General features: G+C 41.1%; 1 protein-coding gene across 6 annotated transcripts in view; it reads right to left on the minus strand.

Annotated features, from left to right (window-relative positions):
• The window catches only part of ntng1a (netrin g1a), a 234467-nt gene that overhangs the window by 107938 nt on the left and 109029 nt on the right, over positions 1-17500 (minus strand). For all 6 annotated transcript variants that reach the window (XM_017725259.2, XM_017725258.2, XM_017725262.2 and 3 more), the window contains exon 3: positions 12734-13377. In XM_017725259.2, coding sequence (XP_017580748.1) covers positions 12734-13377 — 644 coding nt within the window. The remainder of the gene's footprint in view (positions 1-12733; positions 13378-17500) is intronic.

Below are 17500 nucleotides of genomic sequence, written 5' to 3' on the forward strand. Positions count from 1 at the left end.
TCCCCTGAGCAGTATCAGTTCTCCCCCCCGTCTCTCTATCCCTCTCTTTCTCTCTTTCTGAGCCGTGTGCCGTGGCCTGGCCTGAGGCGAGTCAGAGACTTCAGTTCACTCTAATAGAGCAGAGCTGCGTGTCTGACTGGCTGGACCAACTGCTGTTTCAGAGATACTGGTACTGAATGAGAAGAGAGAGAGAGAGAGAGAGAGAAAGAATAAGAGAGAGAATGAGAGAGAGAGAAGATAGAGAACGAGAGAGAGAGAGAATGAGAGACAGAGAGAGATAGATGAGGGTGATAGACAGATAGAGAAAAAGTTAAAGACTGAATGAGAGAGTAGCTTCTCTCTCGCTCACTCTCTCATTCTTTCTATCCTTCCTCACATCTCTCTATTTTCTCTCTTCTCTCTCTATACTCTATTGTTTTTCTCTTCTCTCTCTATCCTTTCTCTTTCATGCTCTCTCATTCTGTCTCTCTATCCTTCCTCCCCTCACTCTATCCTCTATCTCTGTTTCTCTCTTCTCTCTCTCTCCATCCTTTCTCTCATCTTTCTCCTCTCTTTTCTCTCTCCATTTTTCCTCCCCTCTCTCTCATTCTCTTCCCCCTCTGTCTTTCTTCCTCTCTCTCTAAGATGTTTCTCATTTCTGAGTTCTACAGGTGCCAGGAGAGTGAGAGAGAGAGAAAGCGAGAGAGAGAGAAAGCGAGAGAGAGAGAGAGAGAGAGAGGGAGAGAGAGGGAGAGTGAGAGAGAGAGAGAGAGAGAGAGAGAGAGAGAGATGCTCAGAGGTGATCACTCCAAAACAGTCCAAAACATTACTGCTCTGCTTCGATTCCCATCACATATTCCTCATTATGAATAAATCCGAATAATCAAATACATCACCGACAGGCTCGCGGTGCTCGAATGAGTGCTGTTTGGCAAATGGGGAAAATGTCACTCATGTAGACATTAACCACCCTGTTCCTGTAGAGCACCATATGTGTGTCTGTGTAGGGGAGTTGGAGCCCATTCGGCTTTGTGCTGCCAATCAAAAGTTTGGGACACTTTCAAAAATGCTTTTAATACAAATGAGCAAGTTTTCTTTCTCGTTTTGCAAGAACTCACTATATAAACACTAATCAGGTTCGTTTACTGGAAAACAAATCACATATGTAAATATTAGTAACAGCTAGCTGTGGGATGAAGCCAGATTTTTTTTTTTGTTTGTTTGTTTATCCCCTTGTTTGTGGCTATAACAGCCTCTGCTGTTCCAGGAAGCTGTCCACAAAATTTTGGAGTGTATCTGTGGGAATTTGTGCCAATTCAACCAAAAGAGCGTTTGTGAGGTCAGACACTGATGTTGGACAAGCAAGCCTGACGTACAATCTGAATGTTCCGTTATCTTCATCACTACTGTACACCAGTTTCACATGTTGAGAGGCAGATGACGTGTATCCCAGCCCCTCTTCACAGGCTAATAACTCCTATGTGAGTCACGTGTGATCTTGTGATAGATGGAATGAAAAGGGTGACTCTGTAGATTCAGAAATTGGTTGAACTAGATTATCACAAAGATACAGAAACATACACAGAAACAGAAAATGTGACATGGAGATTAGTTTGTGGACCCCAGAGGGTTTAAATCTGTGCTCTCCTGCTCTGAGAAAGTAAAAGAAGAGGCCTACGTGTAAACATAACCTTCTCCTCCAACATGTATGAGTCAGTCCTACTTCATTCTCAGTCACCTCAGTCTACATCCATGCAAATGTAACAACTGAGCAAGCTGGGAGTCAGAAACTAAAAAACCTAACCAGAATACGTTGGGGGGAAAGATGTGGTTTGTTTTGATGAATTAGACCTGGTTTGGGTGTAAATGTGGTTTGTGTTGGTGAATTAGACCTGGTTTGAGTGTAAATGTGGTTTGTGTTGGTGAATTAGACCTGGTTTGGGTATAAATGTCGTTTGTGTTGGTGAATTAGACCTGGTTTGGGTATAAATGTGGTTTGTGTTGGTGAATTAGACCTGGTTTGGGTGTAAATGTGGTTTGTGTTGGTGAATTAGACCTGGTTTGGGTGTAAATGTGGTTTGTGTTGGTGAATTAGACCTGGTTTGGGTGTAAATGTGGTTTGTGTTGGTGAATTAGACCTGGTTTGGGTATAAATGTCGTTTGTGTTGGTGAATTAGACCTGGTTTGGGTGTAAATGTGGTTTGTGTTGGTGAATTAGACCTGGTTTGAGTGTAAATGTGGTTTGTGTTGGTGAATTAGACCTGGTTTGGGTATAAATGTGGTTTGTGTTGGTGAATTAGACCTGGTTTGGGTGTAAATGTGGTTTGTGTTGGTGAATTAGACCTGGTTTGGGTGTAAATGTGGTTTGTGTTGGTGAATTAGACCTGGTTTGGGTGTAAATGTGGTTTGTGTTGGTGAATTAGACCTGGTTTGAGTGTAAATGTGGTTTGTGTTGGTGAATTAGACCTGGTTTGAGTGTAAATGTGGTTTGTGTTGGTGAATTAGACCTGGTTTGGGTATAAATGTGGTTTGTGTTGGTGAATTAGACCTGGTTTGGGTATAAATGTGGTTTGTGTTGGTGAATTAGACCTGGTTTGGGTATAAATGTGGTTTGTGTTGGTGAATTAGACCTGGTTTGGGTATTAATGTGGTTTGTGTTGGTGAATTAGACCTGGTTTGGGTATAAATGTGGTTTGTGTTGGTGAATTAGACCTGGTTTGGGTATAAATGTGGTTTGTGTTGGTGAATTAGACCTGGTTTGAGTGTAAATGTGGTTTGTGTTGGTGAATTAGACCTGGTTTGGGTATAAATGTCGTTTGTGTTGGTGAATTAGACCTGGTTTGGGTATAAATGTGGTATGTGTTGGTGAATTAGACCTGGTTTGGGTGTAAATGTGGTTTGTGTTGGTGAATTAGACCTGGTTTGGGTGTAAATGTGGTTTGTGTTGGTGAATTAGACCTGGTTTGAGTGTAAATGTGGTTTGTGTTGGTGAATTAGACCTGGTTTGAGTGTAAATGTGGTTTGTGTTGGTGAATTAGACCTGGTTTGAGTATAAATGTGGTTTGTGTTGGTGAATTAGACCTGGTTTGGGTATAAATGTGGTTTGTGTTGGTGAATTAGACCTGGTTTGAGTGTAAATGTGGTTTGTGTTGGTGAATTAGACCTGGTTTGGGTATAAATGTGGTTTGTGTTGGTGAATTAGACCTGGTTTGGGTATAAATGTGGTTTGTGTTGGTGAATTAGACCTGGTTTGGGTGTAAATGTGGTTTGTGTTGGTGAATTAGACCTGGTTTGAGTATAAATGTGGTTTGTGTTGGTGAATTAGACCTGGTTTGGGTGTAAATGTGGTTTGTGTTGGTGAATTAGACCTGGTTTGGGTGTAAATGTGGTTTGTGTTGGTGAATTAGACCTGGTTTGAGTGTAAATGTGGTTTGTGTTGGTGAATTAGACCTGGTTTGGGTGGAAATGTGGTTTGTGTTGGTGAATTAGACCTGGTTTGAGTGTAAATGTGGTTTGTGTTGGTGAATTAGACCTGGTTTGGGTATAAATGTGGTTTGTGTTGGTGAATTAGACCTGGTTTGGGTATAAATGTGGTTTGTGTTGGTGAATTAGACCTGGTTTGCTCAGAAAATGAAAGAAGAAATGGTCGGTCTGGTAACGTGTCTATGAGACATTTAATGTGATAAACACAACTTGCTTCATTCTAAAGAACCTCTATGATCATCTATGTTGCAGTAACAGCTGGCGAGCCAGCCAAGAGTCAAAACGTCGGGAACTAAGAAGTCTGATCTGCGCATGTTTGGATATAGATTTGGCTTGTTTTAAGGAATTTGAGAGGGTTTTTGTGCAGCTGTTTTAGAAGATGGTTACATTACAAAGGCTTATCTATTATATCCGTTACATGAGAACAATATATTCATTTTCACAGACTTCTCAGAACGTTCTGTTCACTATTATGACTAGTATATTAGACTGATGGAGATAACACCATAATGTCTCTGTACAAAGTCCATCATAAAGAACATAACTTTACATGCAAGTGATATAACAATTGGCGAGCCAGCCAGGAGCCAAAATGTCAGAAGCCAAGGCTCAAGAAAGTCTTGGATGAAAATGCAATGGCTGTGTTGGGGAACTGTGTAGCCTTTCTATGTAGGTATCATAAATTAATATCGTTCTCAATAGCATATAATCCTTTCATTAGACATAATATTCTGAGGGCTTGTGGTGGAGCGCCATGAGTGTTTGGAAGATGTGTGGTCTTCATAGTTACCTTTCTTTTCCAGCATCAGGAAAAATTGTGGATCAAAGAAAAACTGCTGTATTGTGATTGTTTGAATGGCATGATGTTTTAGCTCTCAAATATCAGTTCTAGCTTCTAATTAATTAGAAGCTAGAATTAAACAAATTAACTAAACTAAACTACCAACTGTTTTCCAGCCAGTGCTAGAGCTTCAGTTTATTTAAGTGGCCTGTCCAGGGTGTTTCCTGCCTTCTGCCCGATGACCACTGGGATAGGCTCCAGCTCCCCCTATGACCCAGGATGATAAGTGGCTTAGAAAATGTGTTTGCATGTGCGTGAGTGTTTTGATGAAATGAAATCTACCTTAAATACTGACACCGTTGTCTCTCTGTGTCAAATGTTGTGACTCTGTGTTGAGCAGCTAAGGAGCAATGAGGGGTGAAACTGAAGCACTGAGATCCCCCTGCAGAGAACAAACTCATTCCTCTTCACAAAGACGACGACAGCGCTGAGATAAAACTGACTAGTTTTCTATACATCAAACAATCCTGCGCAACAGACGCTGTAAAAAGTGCCACAGAAGCGCTTGTTGAAATGTTGATTTGCTTGCTCACCTACAAAGACGGAAATCCAGCCCACTTCCGTTTTTGTACATCACGCACATTTCTACAGAAATTCATTCCATCAGTGTTAAAGATTACGATGCCCAGTACAACTGAGGGACCTCCAAGACGCTGGATAATAGGGGCAGTCATGGGCTGGAGGTTAGGGATCCAGCCTTGTGACCGGGAGGTCGCCGGTTCAATCCCCAGAGCCGACAGCACATGACTGAGGTGTCCTTGAGCAAGACACCTAACCCCCAACTGCTCCCCGGGCGCTGCGGATTGGGCTGCCCACCGCTCCGGGCAAGTGTGCTCACTGCCCCCTAGTGTGTGTGTGCTCACTAGTGTGTATGTGGTGTTTCACTTCATGGATGGGTTAAATGCAGAGGTGAAATTTCCCCGTTGTGGGACTAATAAGGGTCAATTAATCTTAATAAAGTTATGGCTGCTGTGAAGGAGGTTTAGATCTCTAAGGGCCTTTTTCCTAGACAAGGATCAGGACTAGTCCTGGACTACACAACATTCTGAATGTTGCTTTTTGGCAATGCTGTAATCGTGGTCATGCCAACCCAGCTAACTTGAGTTGACCTCTCAACAAGCCATGGTCCCACTGCCAGGTCCAACACACTTCTAGAACCTAATAATATCTCCAATAGCTTGCATTGAAGTCCTTGTCGTGACGGAATAATAAGCCTTTGTATGTAGTAAACATGGATTGGATCATTTAAGGACCTAAATGATACAGAGAGAAAGAGATAGAAAAAAATAATATACATACAAACAGACAAACATGGGATCCCAAGTGGGGTAACAGCCTAAGTGCTGGTCTAAATCAGCGGGTTTCAAACTGGGGGCCACGGCCACAGATGGGCACTGAAAACTGGCAAAGCATATCTGAAAAAATCTCTCTACTTAGGCCCAGTCCCATTTCTTCTTATCACCCTACCCCTTGTTATCATGTGTCACTCTAACCCCTTGGAACTGGGAAAGAGGTAGTGGTTGAAATCTTGTCCTATGAAATGGGACCCTCAAATAAAACAAGCCAACACATTATTTCATTAACAGCTACTAGAGCTGCTCTGTAGGCGACCCTGAACGTCTTCCCACCCCAATGACAAGAAGGGCACTGCCCCAGTGGCAGTTTCACACCTTCATTTCTACAAGTGTACAGGATGATTGTTTGTTTTAGTTTGTTTGCAGTTGCTCTTGTCTGGACCCCAGCTACCCCAGTGACCTCTTGGTGGGGTTCCAAATTAACACTCAGAGATATGGGGTGGGACCCTCAAGGCTCCATCTCAGTGCCTTTAGTCAGGGAACCTAACTGAACCGTAATCCACTGAAATGATCTGTTCTAAGCTGGACTGACTCCACACACCCCGCCTCGCCTCCAGGCTTTTACTCTACTGCTCTGCTTTAAAACATTCGGTTATGAAAAGGAACAAATACCAACTTTTCACCTGGAGGAACTGATTTAAGCTCCACAATCAGACCTTAAACCCACTGTAGAACCTCTGAGGGAACATCTACACTGTTTGAACCTTGATGAACAAAAAGGGTACCGGCTGTATCAGGGCAGTTGTGTCAGGGCATAGCCTCATGCGCCTCTCTCAGCTGGGTGGGATGAAGGGACCCGGCTAACGGGTGGGAATTGGCCGTGGCTAAAATTTTGGAGGTCATTCAGGTTTCAAAAAGACACGGACACACGTGTTGTTTTGATTTCCAAAGCTGCGTATTGATCCGTTCCTCTGGCTCTTTTGTTCTCCTTACCATTTATAATTAAAAATAATGAAATCGGCATTAATAATTCACGCTGCCTCCGTGCAAAACTTGCGAGTTTCGAGTGCGTGTGTGCACAAGGTTCTGCTTCTCAACCTTTTATTCCACAGCCGGTGTTCTCCTCTCCTCCGCTGACCTACTTTACTCCTCCAACTCCTGCCTCTTTCCTTCCTTTTTGTTTCAAACTGGAGTATAAAGCAAATCTCCTGGCCCTGCCGTGCTCCTCTTACGGGGGGCAGGATGGAGGGGTCTGGAGCATTATGCTCAACTCCACACACACTTCAGCCTGCAGCCCGACACAGGCGCACACACAGCGCCAGGAAGAATTGTATTTCAGGGTTAAGGAGATTATGTGTCTGGTGTGAGCCGTACGCTGAGAGCTTGAGCAGATTCGCTCTGTAAACCTCACCATCACCGCTCGACTCCGGACAACCGCTCTGAAAACAAGCAGCGGCGAGGGACGGGAGCTTTTCTTACCAGTCAATACATCAATCAGCTCTCCAATTAATCAATCAGTTAGAGATGCCAGTCACCCGTCGTCTGGATCATCTGCATCATTAGGCCACAGCCTGCTGGGATTTCTAATGTGTATGACCCCTGTGATGTCCAGTCTCGCGGGATATTTCTTTCTGCTGTGGTTGTTTTTTAGGACTCAGATTTTCTGCTCACTAGAGCTGCTGTTTGGAATATAAATGTCCATCTGGGGACGTTAAAGGAAAACAGAAAAACCTTCAATTAAAGCCAAGAATGACACAGTACCAGTGCTAATAATGGTAATAATAAAATAATAAAATAACAATAATAACAGACAGACAGACAGACAGACAGATACTAATCATAGATAGATAGATAGATAGATAGATACTAATCATATATAGATAGATAGATAGATAGATAGATAGATAGATAGATAGATAGATAGATAGATAGATAGATAGATAGATACTAATCATATATAGATAGATAGATAGATAGATAGATAGATAGATAGATAGATAGATACTAATCATATATAGATAGATAGATAGATAGATAGATAGATAGATAGATAGATAGATAGATAGATAGATAGATAGATAGATGTGTAAAAGTGTAAAAAACTAAATAAAAGAGGATTTTAAAGATTTTATTGAAAAAGATTATAATACTATCACTACTATCACTACTATTAATAATAATGGTAATAATAGTGGTAATAATGTTATGCCCCCTGCTCATAATATTCCTTCTGTGTACCTCGTGCTGGTATTTTGTGTGCATTATGTGCAGGTCCATAATTGGCCACATGGGGCACCCTTCTGTATAACAGAGGCCGCCGAGCCACTCCTGAGGAAGCTGTTCAGGGCTCTCTCCCCTCTCGGGTGGCCTAATACCACCTCTGTCCACACCAGCCCGGCACTCTTCACTCCTCTGGACTCCACTCCGTTCCACTTTGCCTCCGCTGATAAACTTGACCGCTTTATTAGACTCTGTGAACGGGGGAAAGCAGGGGGCGAGTGTCCACTAGAGCTGTTATCATTAGCTGTTTTGAAGGCATCACCCCCCACTTGCTGCTGAGCCTCTGAAGACAGTAAACCTGCGGTTTTCTGGTTTTAATGGTCCGGTGTTTGGTCTGGGAGCAGGTCAGCGAGAGAGCCCACTCTCGCTTTCTGCTACGGCCTGACGCTCGACTAGGTTGATGAACTTTAATGGAAATACTGCTCCAGCACTGACTTTCTGTTCAACCCCGCATACAGTCTTATATCCTTAAAGCGGTTCAGATCTTTTATGTCAGATGGTCTAAATGAACAGGTTCCAGCATATCTGCGAAACTCCGTCCCAACAAGACACACTGCACACACCAACGGCGGAGTGTGAACAGCACTAAGACTGACACGCTCTTCTCTAACCTCCACAAGGCGCCTTGCATTTTAAACCGTGTATTCAAATGGATAAACCGTCGTGTTCTGGGCTCAGTGTCCACTAAAAAGGGCTGTATGTAAATCCACAGGTGACCAGCCTTTAGCAAGGATGCCTCGTCTCTCATGGAGGACGAGCTCGGATTGGCTGCTCAGCAACACAAAGATCTCTCCAATCTATACACGTCGCCGTCCAACGAAAACCATATATATATAATCTATTATTAAATATGTCAGGTTCCAAATGTTTCTCACTATCTGCTGGACTTTTTAAATGGGCCAAATGTTTAAAAAGGCATAGTATAACTGCCAAAAAGCAGCTTAGCACTCTTTCTTTTATTAAATTGTTTGAAAGCAATAGACGTAATCATTTGTTTTGATTTCAATTATACTTGAACGTAATTTTCTAATTATTTGTTTAATTATTTATTACATGATTTCATTTTTCCTTTGATTGTCCTGCCCCTTTTCTTATTACATTAGTTTTATTTATTTAGGTATTTATTCTTTATGTATTATTATTATTATTATTATTGAGGAGAAGAAGGGGAGGATGAGGAGAAGAGGGGGAAAAGAAAGAAGAATGGGGGGGAATGAGGAGAAAAAAGAAGAGCAAGGTAAACAACAAGAAGGACAACAAGGAGGAGGAGGAAGAGATGAAGAAGAGGCAAAAAGGACAGCATTATTATTATTATTATTATTATTATTATTGAGAAGAAGAAGGGGAGGATGAGGAGAAGAGGGGGAAAAGAAAGAAGAATGGGGGAGAATGAGGAGAAAAAAGAAGAGCAAGGTAAACAACAAGAAGGACAACAAGGAGGAGGAGGAAGAGATGAAGAAGATGCAAAAAGGACAGCATTATTATTATTATTATTACTATTATTATTATTATTATTATTATTATTATTATTATTATTATTATTATTATTATTATTATTACTACTACATTAAGACCCATCAGCCAACATTTAACCCACATAAACTCTAGTGAAGACACACACTAGGGGGCAGTGAGACACTTGCATTATTATTATTATTATTATTATTGTTGTTGTTGTTGTTGTTGTTGTTGTTGTTGTTGTTGTTCAGCATACAGATGCAAAGCAACAAACACTTGCTGAACAAATAAGAGGAAACTCCAAACATCTGTTGTGATTTGTTCTTATGGTTATATCACTGCTCTACACCCCCCTCCACCCCCCATCCACCCCCACCCCCAACTCCAGCAGCAGCGGTACACAGAGTGAGTTCAGAGGCAGAACCGGGAGCGCAGCCTAATGAGGACGTTGACTTTTTAAAGTTGGAGCTCTGTGATTTTCCTCTCCCGATGGGTTCACTGCAGTCTAATTGCCCTTTTAGTGCTAAACTCTTAAGTGCACCACATGGGAGCCTCTGTTAGCAGCCTAATACCATTAACCTGCACAGGGCTCCTGAACAACTGTCCTCAGTGCATTCGGCCGCCAAACACAACACCTACACCTCCTTCACACGACCGGCCACGAGCTTCTCGATGCAAAGTGATGTAATAACCATCGCTGGGAAGAGAAACGATATCCACACTCCTGTACCAGCATGTAACGTACACACTGGTCACTGCTGGTCTCCGGGATGGTTTCTCACGCCCCGTCCACTCGGCCTCTTGGTTTGTTTATTTTTAGGTCTTCAGCCTTCAACCCACAGCGGATGTCAGGATACGTCTGAGTTATAAATCCCTTCTCTATCCTCTCTATCCAGGTTGTTTCAGTAAACCTTGTCAAGCCTGTTTCATTTCAGCCTCGGTCTGAAGAAATTGCTGTCAGAAAACTCAGAGCAGCTACAAAATACGGCGTTAGAGTTTTTCCTCTGGCCCAGACAAAAGGCTAAACTGACAGGAAGAGAACCGGCGTTAAGGTTTACATCCCCACTTAGTCGACACCTGCTCACGCTCCACAAACTAAAGGTGACAGGCAAGTGTCGTCCACCTGACAGGTATAATTAGAAGAAAGGCTTCTTTATTTAACGAGGCAGATGTCAAAGCCGTGATTTTCACAGACTGAGGTCATGGAAACACACAATGTCAGACTCAACGGCTTTACAGGTTCTTCAGGACACAGTTTGCTTGTAATCAATGTTTCATGGAGAGATTGTGGTTTTGTTTTTCTGACAGACGGTGGTGGCACTAGAGGTGTGGACACCAAGTTCAGGGGATATTTGTGACCTTCTGTGTTAGCTAGTCAACTGACATAGAAGAAGAAGAAGAAGAAGAAGAAGAAGAAGAAGAAGAAGAAGAAGAAGAAGAAGAAGAAAAAGAAGAGGAAGAGGAAGAAGAAGAAAAAGAAGAACAAGAAGAAGAAGATGAATAAGATGAAGAAGAAGAAGAAGAAGAAGAAGAAGAAGAAGAAGAGGAAGAAGGAGAAGAATAAGATGAAGAGGAAGAAAAAGAAGAAGAAAAAGAAGAAGAAGAAGAGGAAGAAGAAGGAGAAGAAGAAGAAGAAGAGGAAGAAGGAGAAGAAGAAGAGGAAGAAAAAGAAGAAGAGGAAGAAGAAGAAAAAGAAGAAGAAGAAGATGAAGAAGATGAAGAGGAAGAAGAAGGAGAAGAAGAAGAAGAAGAAGAAGAAGAAGATGAAGAGGAAGAAGAAGAAGAAGAAGAAGAAGAAGAAACAGAAGAAGATGAAGAGAAAGAAGTAAAAGAAGAAGAAGAAGAAAAAGAAGAGGATGAAGAAGAAAAAGAAAAAGAAGAGGAAGAAGAAGAGGAAGAAGAGGAAAAAAAAGAAGAAGATGATGATGAAGAGGAAGAAGAGGAAGATGGAATGATACAATCAGATTTGTGTAGGTGACCAGCAGAGACTGCTTGACTACAGTAACATAGCAGTGGGAAACCATCGTTTGATACACACTCTTAAAGTGCTGGTTCTTTAAGGGTTCTTCAGTAAAGACAACATGTAAAACTAGTTTCTTTACTAAAGAACACCTGAAGAACCATCTTTTGTGAGTGAGTAGAACTTGGCTGATATGTCGGCTGGCTGTTAATATCAGCCTGTAATGTTGGTTCTTCAAGGGTTCTTCAAGGGTTCTTTAGAAAAGACAATGGTTCTGTATACAACAATGAACACTCACAGAACCCTTGAAGAACCATCTTTTTAAAGAGTGTACTTTGAGAGGCAAGACACTAGAAGAACTCTGACTACGCTACAATCTTCAGATTCGGACCAACGCATATTCAGGCTTATTGAGAACCTTGAGGGTTATCATCAGGGTATGTAACCTCGGCCTGAACTGTGTCAGGTGGAGCGTCAACGTGGCATTAAGACGTGTTTACAAATGAAATGCAGCAGTGATACCAAAGACCAAAGAAGATCTACACCATCTAAACCGATATTTTGGCAAGAGGCACTGTTTTATATGTACACAGCAAGTCTAGAACGTCTCATTAGGACATTGCTGTAGACAATTTGATGTATTTTAGGTCATTTTTTCAGATGGAACTGTCTAAATTTACATTGATTAAAAGGGCGATCTGACCAAAGTAACACATGTAACCCTCTGCTGGGTTGGAATTTTTTGGAAAAAAAGAACTTTTCTTGATTATTAAATTCAAAAACATTAAAAAAAAAAAAACGTGTGCAGGGGTCCTATTGTTATGTTGCCTTGAGGCAACATTGTGTGACAATGAGAAGAAATGATGCAGAGCTGTTTTCAATGAAAAGTGGTGAGATCTGGCTTGAGACTGGCTAAATCCATTCCACTCTCACACAGTGTTGCTTCTAGGCAACAAACACATTTCTGTAAATTCTCATTTAAAAAATAAAAACACTATACTGAATGTTAAAAAGAGGTATCCGGGTATCCGCTAGAGATAGTATGATTAGGTATGTGCTTTTTATTGACTTACTCAAACTCTTCCTTTTACAGTTAACCCAATCACTGGCTTTAAATATGTATCATGCTGTTGCAAAATGAGGAAAATCAGTTTGTTGCCCTGAGGCAACATTGTGCAATAAAGGTTTAACCATCTCATTAAGCATCCTTTCATTTACGGCATTTGGCTGACGCTCTGATCCAGAGCAACTTACAATTTGATCATTTTTACACAGGGAGGCCAAGGTGGTGTTAGGAGTCTTGCCCAAGGACTCTTATTGGTATAGTGTAGGGAGCTGCCCAGGTGGGGATTGAACCCCAGTCTACAAGGCAGAGGTGTTAACCACTACACTAGCCAACCCTGGGGAATGCCAACACGTTGCTCAAAAATATCTTACCTGCCGTGCACCTTGATGTCAGAGATGGCGTAGAAGTATCTGCTGAGGTTGCTCTCGTCCACCATGGTGGCGCCGGTGGCTGGTCTGAGGAGGCGGATCCGCAGGTCTGTGATGGTGAAGAAGTCCCTCAGGTTTTTGGTGGTGTCCAGCTGGCCATAAAGGGAGGCCATGTTGTGTAGCCTCGGGCCAGCGAAGAGCGCAAAGCGGTCTTTAATCTCGAAGCGGACGGTCTTGTCGTACTTCCAGACGTAGCCGCGGGAGTATTCCTCGGTGCAGATGATGTCCAGCAGGGTGAACTGGGACAGCTCCTGCACCGTCTTGGGCTCCATGGTGAAAGCATCCAGGCAGTCCGTGGCATAGAACTGATAGGGCTGCCATGTCCGGCCATAGTCCAGAGACTTCTCCAAAACCATCTGCTCTGGCCTTCCGGACTCGAACGTGATCACGATGTCGTCGGTCAGCTCGATGGTCTTGTTCCAGGACAGCGTGATGTTGACTACGAGTGGCTTTGGGTACTTCCTCCAAGAAGAGGACTGCCAGAAGGTGGTGGGGTTGCGACCCTCGAAGTCGAACATGAGCTCCGGAGGGTGGGCCAGTTCCTCGGTGGCCGCGTCACACTCGTTGTTGCACATGTACGGGTTTTCCTGTAGTGAAAAAGACAAAGATAAGAAAGGTTAACCAATAAAAACAACAGCCAATTCAAAAAGCCTGCCAAAAAACTAATTTTACTCATATCTTATGGAAACAAGTGGAGAAATTATGCGGAAAGTGCCGATTATAAACATTCACTTTAGACCACATTAGTGTTGGCGAGTAGAAGAAATACTTTATTATGATTTGATGTAAATAATTTGTTATTGTTGTGTGAACATTTTGCCTTTTTTTTCATTTTTTGCATAGAAAGAAATGGGGAAAAAAAAATTCTGACACCAGCAAATCTAATTAGTATGTAAGTAATAGTGTTATTACTAGGGCCCTCGTTAGAGTGTTAATAAAGCATTGAAGTCATTAAAGCAGTGGCACTAAATTTGGAAATTACATGAATTTCATATTCAGATTCACATGAATTCAGTATTAAAATGAATGATACTGAATTAATGATAGCAATAGAAACATCTGGAAAGACTTTATAATAACAAGCCCTTATAAAGAGCTACTTGATTACTGTCTAATTGCTTATGTCTGGCCTTAATTAACGCCACCATTTAAGTAATTAAGAATTCTTTTGAATACAGAAACTCAATCCTTAATAAAAGTTTACAGTTATCTGTTACTAATATCATAGACATCACAGCTCATACAGTCAAAAACTGTTTATTTAGCTACAAAAGAGTAACGAATAACTTAGTAATTGTCTGCATCCTACTTTGACTGTCAGAGTTTGCATGATTTTTTAAGTTTTTTCAAGCATTTATTATATTTAAATGTAATAAGTAATAGGTCAACTTTATTTTTAGGTCAATTTGATGCTTGTTATTGTGCAAAATGTGCATATTATGCATGTTTAAAACGTGCAACTAACTTTTTTTTTTTGCAAATTAGCAATATAATAAATAAGGACTTGATAATAAAAACAGGATTTGGACAATTTCTAGGTTGCTACTCATAATGATTATGAATTTATAAATGCCAGTTATTACATGCATAATATTTAATATTTCAAGTCATATAATTTGGTTTGTGTCAAATATGTAATAAGCCTTCAGTAATTATTTGCAGAACAATAAGCAAATGGTTAAAACCAATTAGTAGCACTGGTGAAGCATAGGCCACACTGCTGTAAATGTCTGTTGACACTTATCATAACTCATCATATTTAGCATTATTGCTAATATATTTGTAACAGCAGATCAGACCGAGGATTTATGGTTCCACAGTTGAAAGTTATGCGATTGCAGGAGATAACACCGAGTCTCTGTCCTGAATATATTTGATATTACTATTAATAGCAATGTATTTTTGGGTTTTGATGTTTACATGAAGTATAAGATGTGGATATGATAGGTGAGATTGTAGGCTCCACCCAGTTTTATGTGCAAATGATATATATTGACATAAGCTACAGTTAATTGACCTTGGTCTTTCTCAGATAACTAAAACCCAGATATGTATCAAATACAGCACAACTATAAAAGTATTAATATCATTTTTATGATAATCTGTGCAAGAATGTAGAAATGTAAACTACCTCTTAGGTGGATTACTGATATTATAACACACACACACACACACACACACACACACACACACACACACACACACACACTCTCTACACCCACACTCTACAAACTACTAGATAAGAGAAAACTCCAATTTCCCTTCAGGACTAATAAAGACTATTAGAAACTATTAGATACACTCTTAAAAAAGATGGTTCTCCAATGGTTCTTTAGTAAAGAAAACGGTTCTATATAGTAGCATAAACACTCAGAGTGTTCTGCATGATTAAACGTTCTCCAGATTGATGTTTTAAATGGTTCTATATTGTACCTTTTCGAAAAGACGTCTTCTACTGTTCCAAAGTCAAGCTTGTAACAACAGAAGAACCCTTTCTGGCACATCATCCATCAATCTGAAGAACCCTTTCACCAGGCAAAGAACCATTTAATCATGCAAAGGGTTCTCTGAGTGTTCATGGATCTATATAGAAACATTTTCTCCACTAAAGAACCCTTGAAGAACCATCCTCTTCAGAGCGTAGTGATAAAGTTTCCTTTGTTTCGCATCAAATTTGAGGAAATAAGGCGGACGTGTTTAACGGTTCGCTGCATTTCAGCCGTCCAGCAGATCCACAGTGATAACTCTGCGCTCCTAATGATGGACCCCGGAGCAGTGAGGGCGGCCTTAGCTGGTCTTTTATGGGCTTTGACGGGAGAGCGCGCGGCAGGTTAAAGGAAATAGAGTGTGCAGCCGAGGGCACTAAAGCGTCCGGCAGGTCCGGCGAGAGTGAGGCATAACTACAGGCGTAATTGATGCCCGGCCTGAGCCTCCGCCTCCAGCTGTGGCTGCTTCACTGGATCCAGATGAAGAGGCACCATAAAGCGCCGCTGCACACCATCCTCCATTTTTATAGCACCCCTTCACCCCCCCCCCCCCCCCCCCCCCCCCCTTGAGTCGGCTCTGACCGCCAGCCAGTAAAAACCAAAGTCAGTCAGGCCACCGGCGTTTCATCACTGTCTTATTCATCACTGTCTTACTCATGCACCCAGCTCTAAAGCCCCCTCACTGCCCTCTCTGGGGCTAGTGGGCCACACCGCTTGGTGACTATCAAATAAATAAATAAATAAATAAATAAGCAGCAGATAAAGGCGGCTCAGAAGCGGTGAGGGAGAGCGAGAGAGAGAGAGAGAGAGAGAGAGACTAGGTGTGAGACGCTCATTAAGAGCGAAGATAATCCGAAGGTCAGAGCGACGAATTGTGAATAACACTGCACTCGTTCCTCGGCGTATGAAAGCCGCCTTGATCCGCGCCCGCAGGTAAAGGACACCCGGAGGTGCACTTCAGTCCGCCGCCGAATGAAAAATATCCCGCGGCTCAAAGTCAAAGGAAACACCCGGAAAGCAGCGTCGAGAGCCGAGAGAGACCACTCGTACCCCCACCCCCGCGGCCTGGGCGAGGCAGACGGATGAAGACGCTGCCACACAGAGTCACACCCGGCTTTTAAAGGCGGTTTCAAGTGTCCACGTCGGCTTGCAGGAACGAAGCACGTATAAATATTCATGGCAATTCAAACTGAATATTCATATTCATTAAAAACGACAAATAAACAACTTTTCTGAGTGACCGTGAAGGCGGAGTCCTCGTGCGGTCATGTTGGATCATGTGCACATTTTGGATGAACGTTATTTTGGTTTGTTTATAGTTGTCTTTACAAATGTTTACATGCTTGATATTTAAAAATAGATGAATGGACCTAAAAACAATAGCAAAGCAGCACAGACATGACACCCCTAATAATAATAATAATAATAATAATAATAATAATAATAATAATAAATACAATCGCATTCAAATGTTTGGTGTCACTGATTTCATTCAATTCAAAACAATTTTTTTGAAAATACATATACACTGAAAATCTTCTCACATTAGGTGTATCCATGACAACATATTCAACATCTGCTACAAATTACTCAGTATGAAGTATTTAGTAACTACTGTGAATTACTCACTATGCACTATAAATTATTTAGTAATTACCAAGAAATACTCAGTATGGATTATTTAGTAATTACCATATATTACTTAAGATCCACTTTGAATTATTTAGCAATTACCAAGAATTACTCACGATCTACTGAGTTATTTAGTAACTACCATGTATTACTCAGTATGAATTATTTAGTAATTACTGTGAATTATTTAGTATCCACTATGCAATATTTAGTATTCACCATAAATTACTCAAGATCCATAATGAATTATTTAGTAATTACCAAGAATTACACAATGTCCACTATAAATGGTTTAATAACTGTCATGAACTACTCGATATCTACTGTGTTATTTATTAACTATCATGTATTAATCAGTATCAGTTATGCATTATTTAGTATGCACTATGAATTATTTAGTAATTACTGTGAATTATTCAGTGTCCACTATATTATTTAGTAATTACCATGAATTACTCAGTATCTATTGGGAATTATTCAATATTTACTATGAAATACTCAGCAACTACTATGAATTACTCAGTATCCAGTAAGAATTATTAAGTATCTACTCTGCTTTATTAATTGTAGATTATTTAATTACCCACTATGA

Source organism: Pygocentrus nattereri, chromosome 3 (assembly GCF_015220715.1).
Source record: "Pygocentrus nattereri isolate fPygNat1 chromosome 3, fPygNat1.pri, whole genome shotgun sequence".
Taxonomy (NCBI): domain Eukaryota; kingdom Metazoa; phylum Chordata; class Actinopteri; order Characiformes; family Serrasalmidae; genus Pygocentrus; species Pygocentrus nattereri.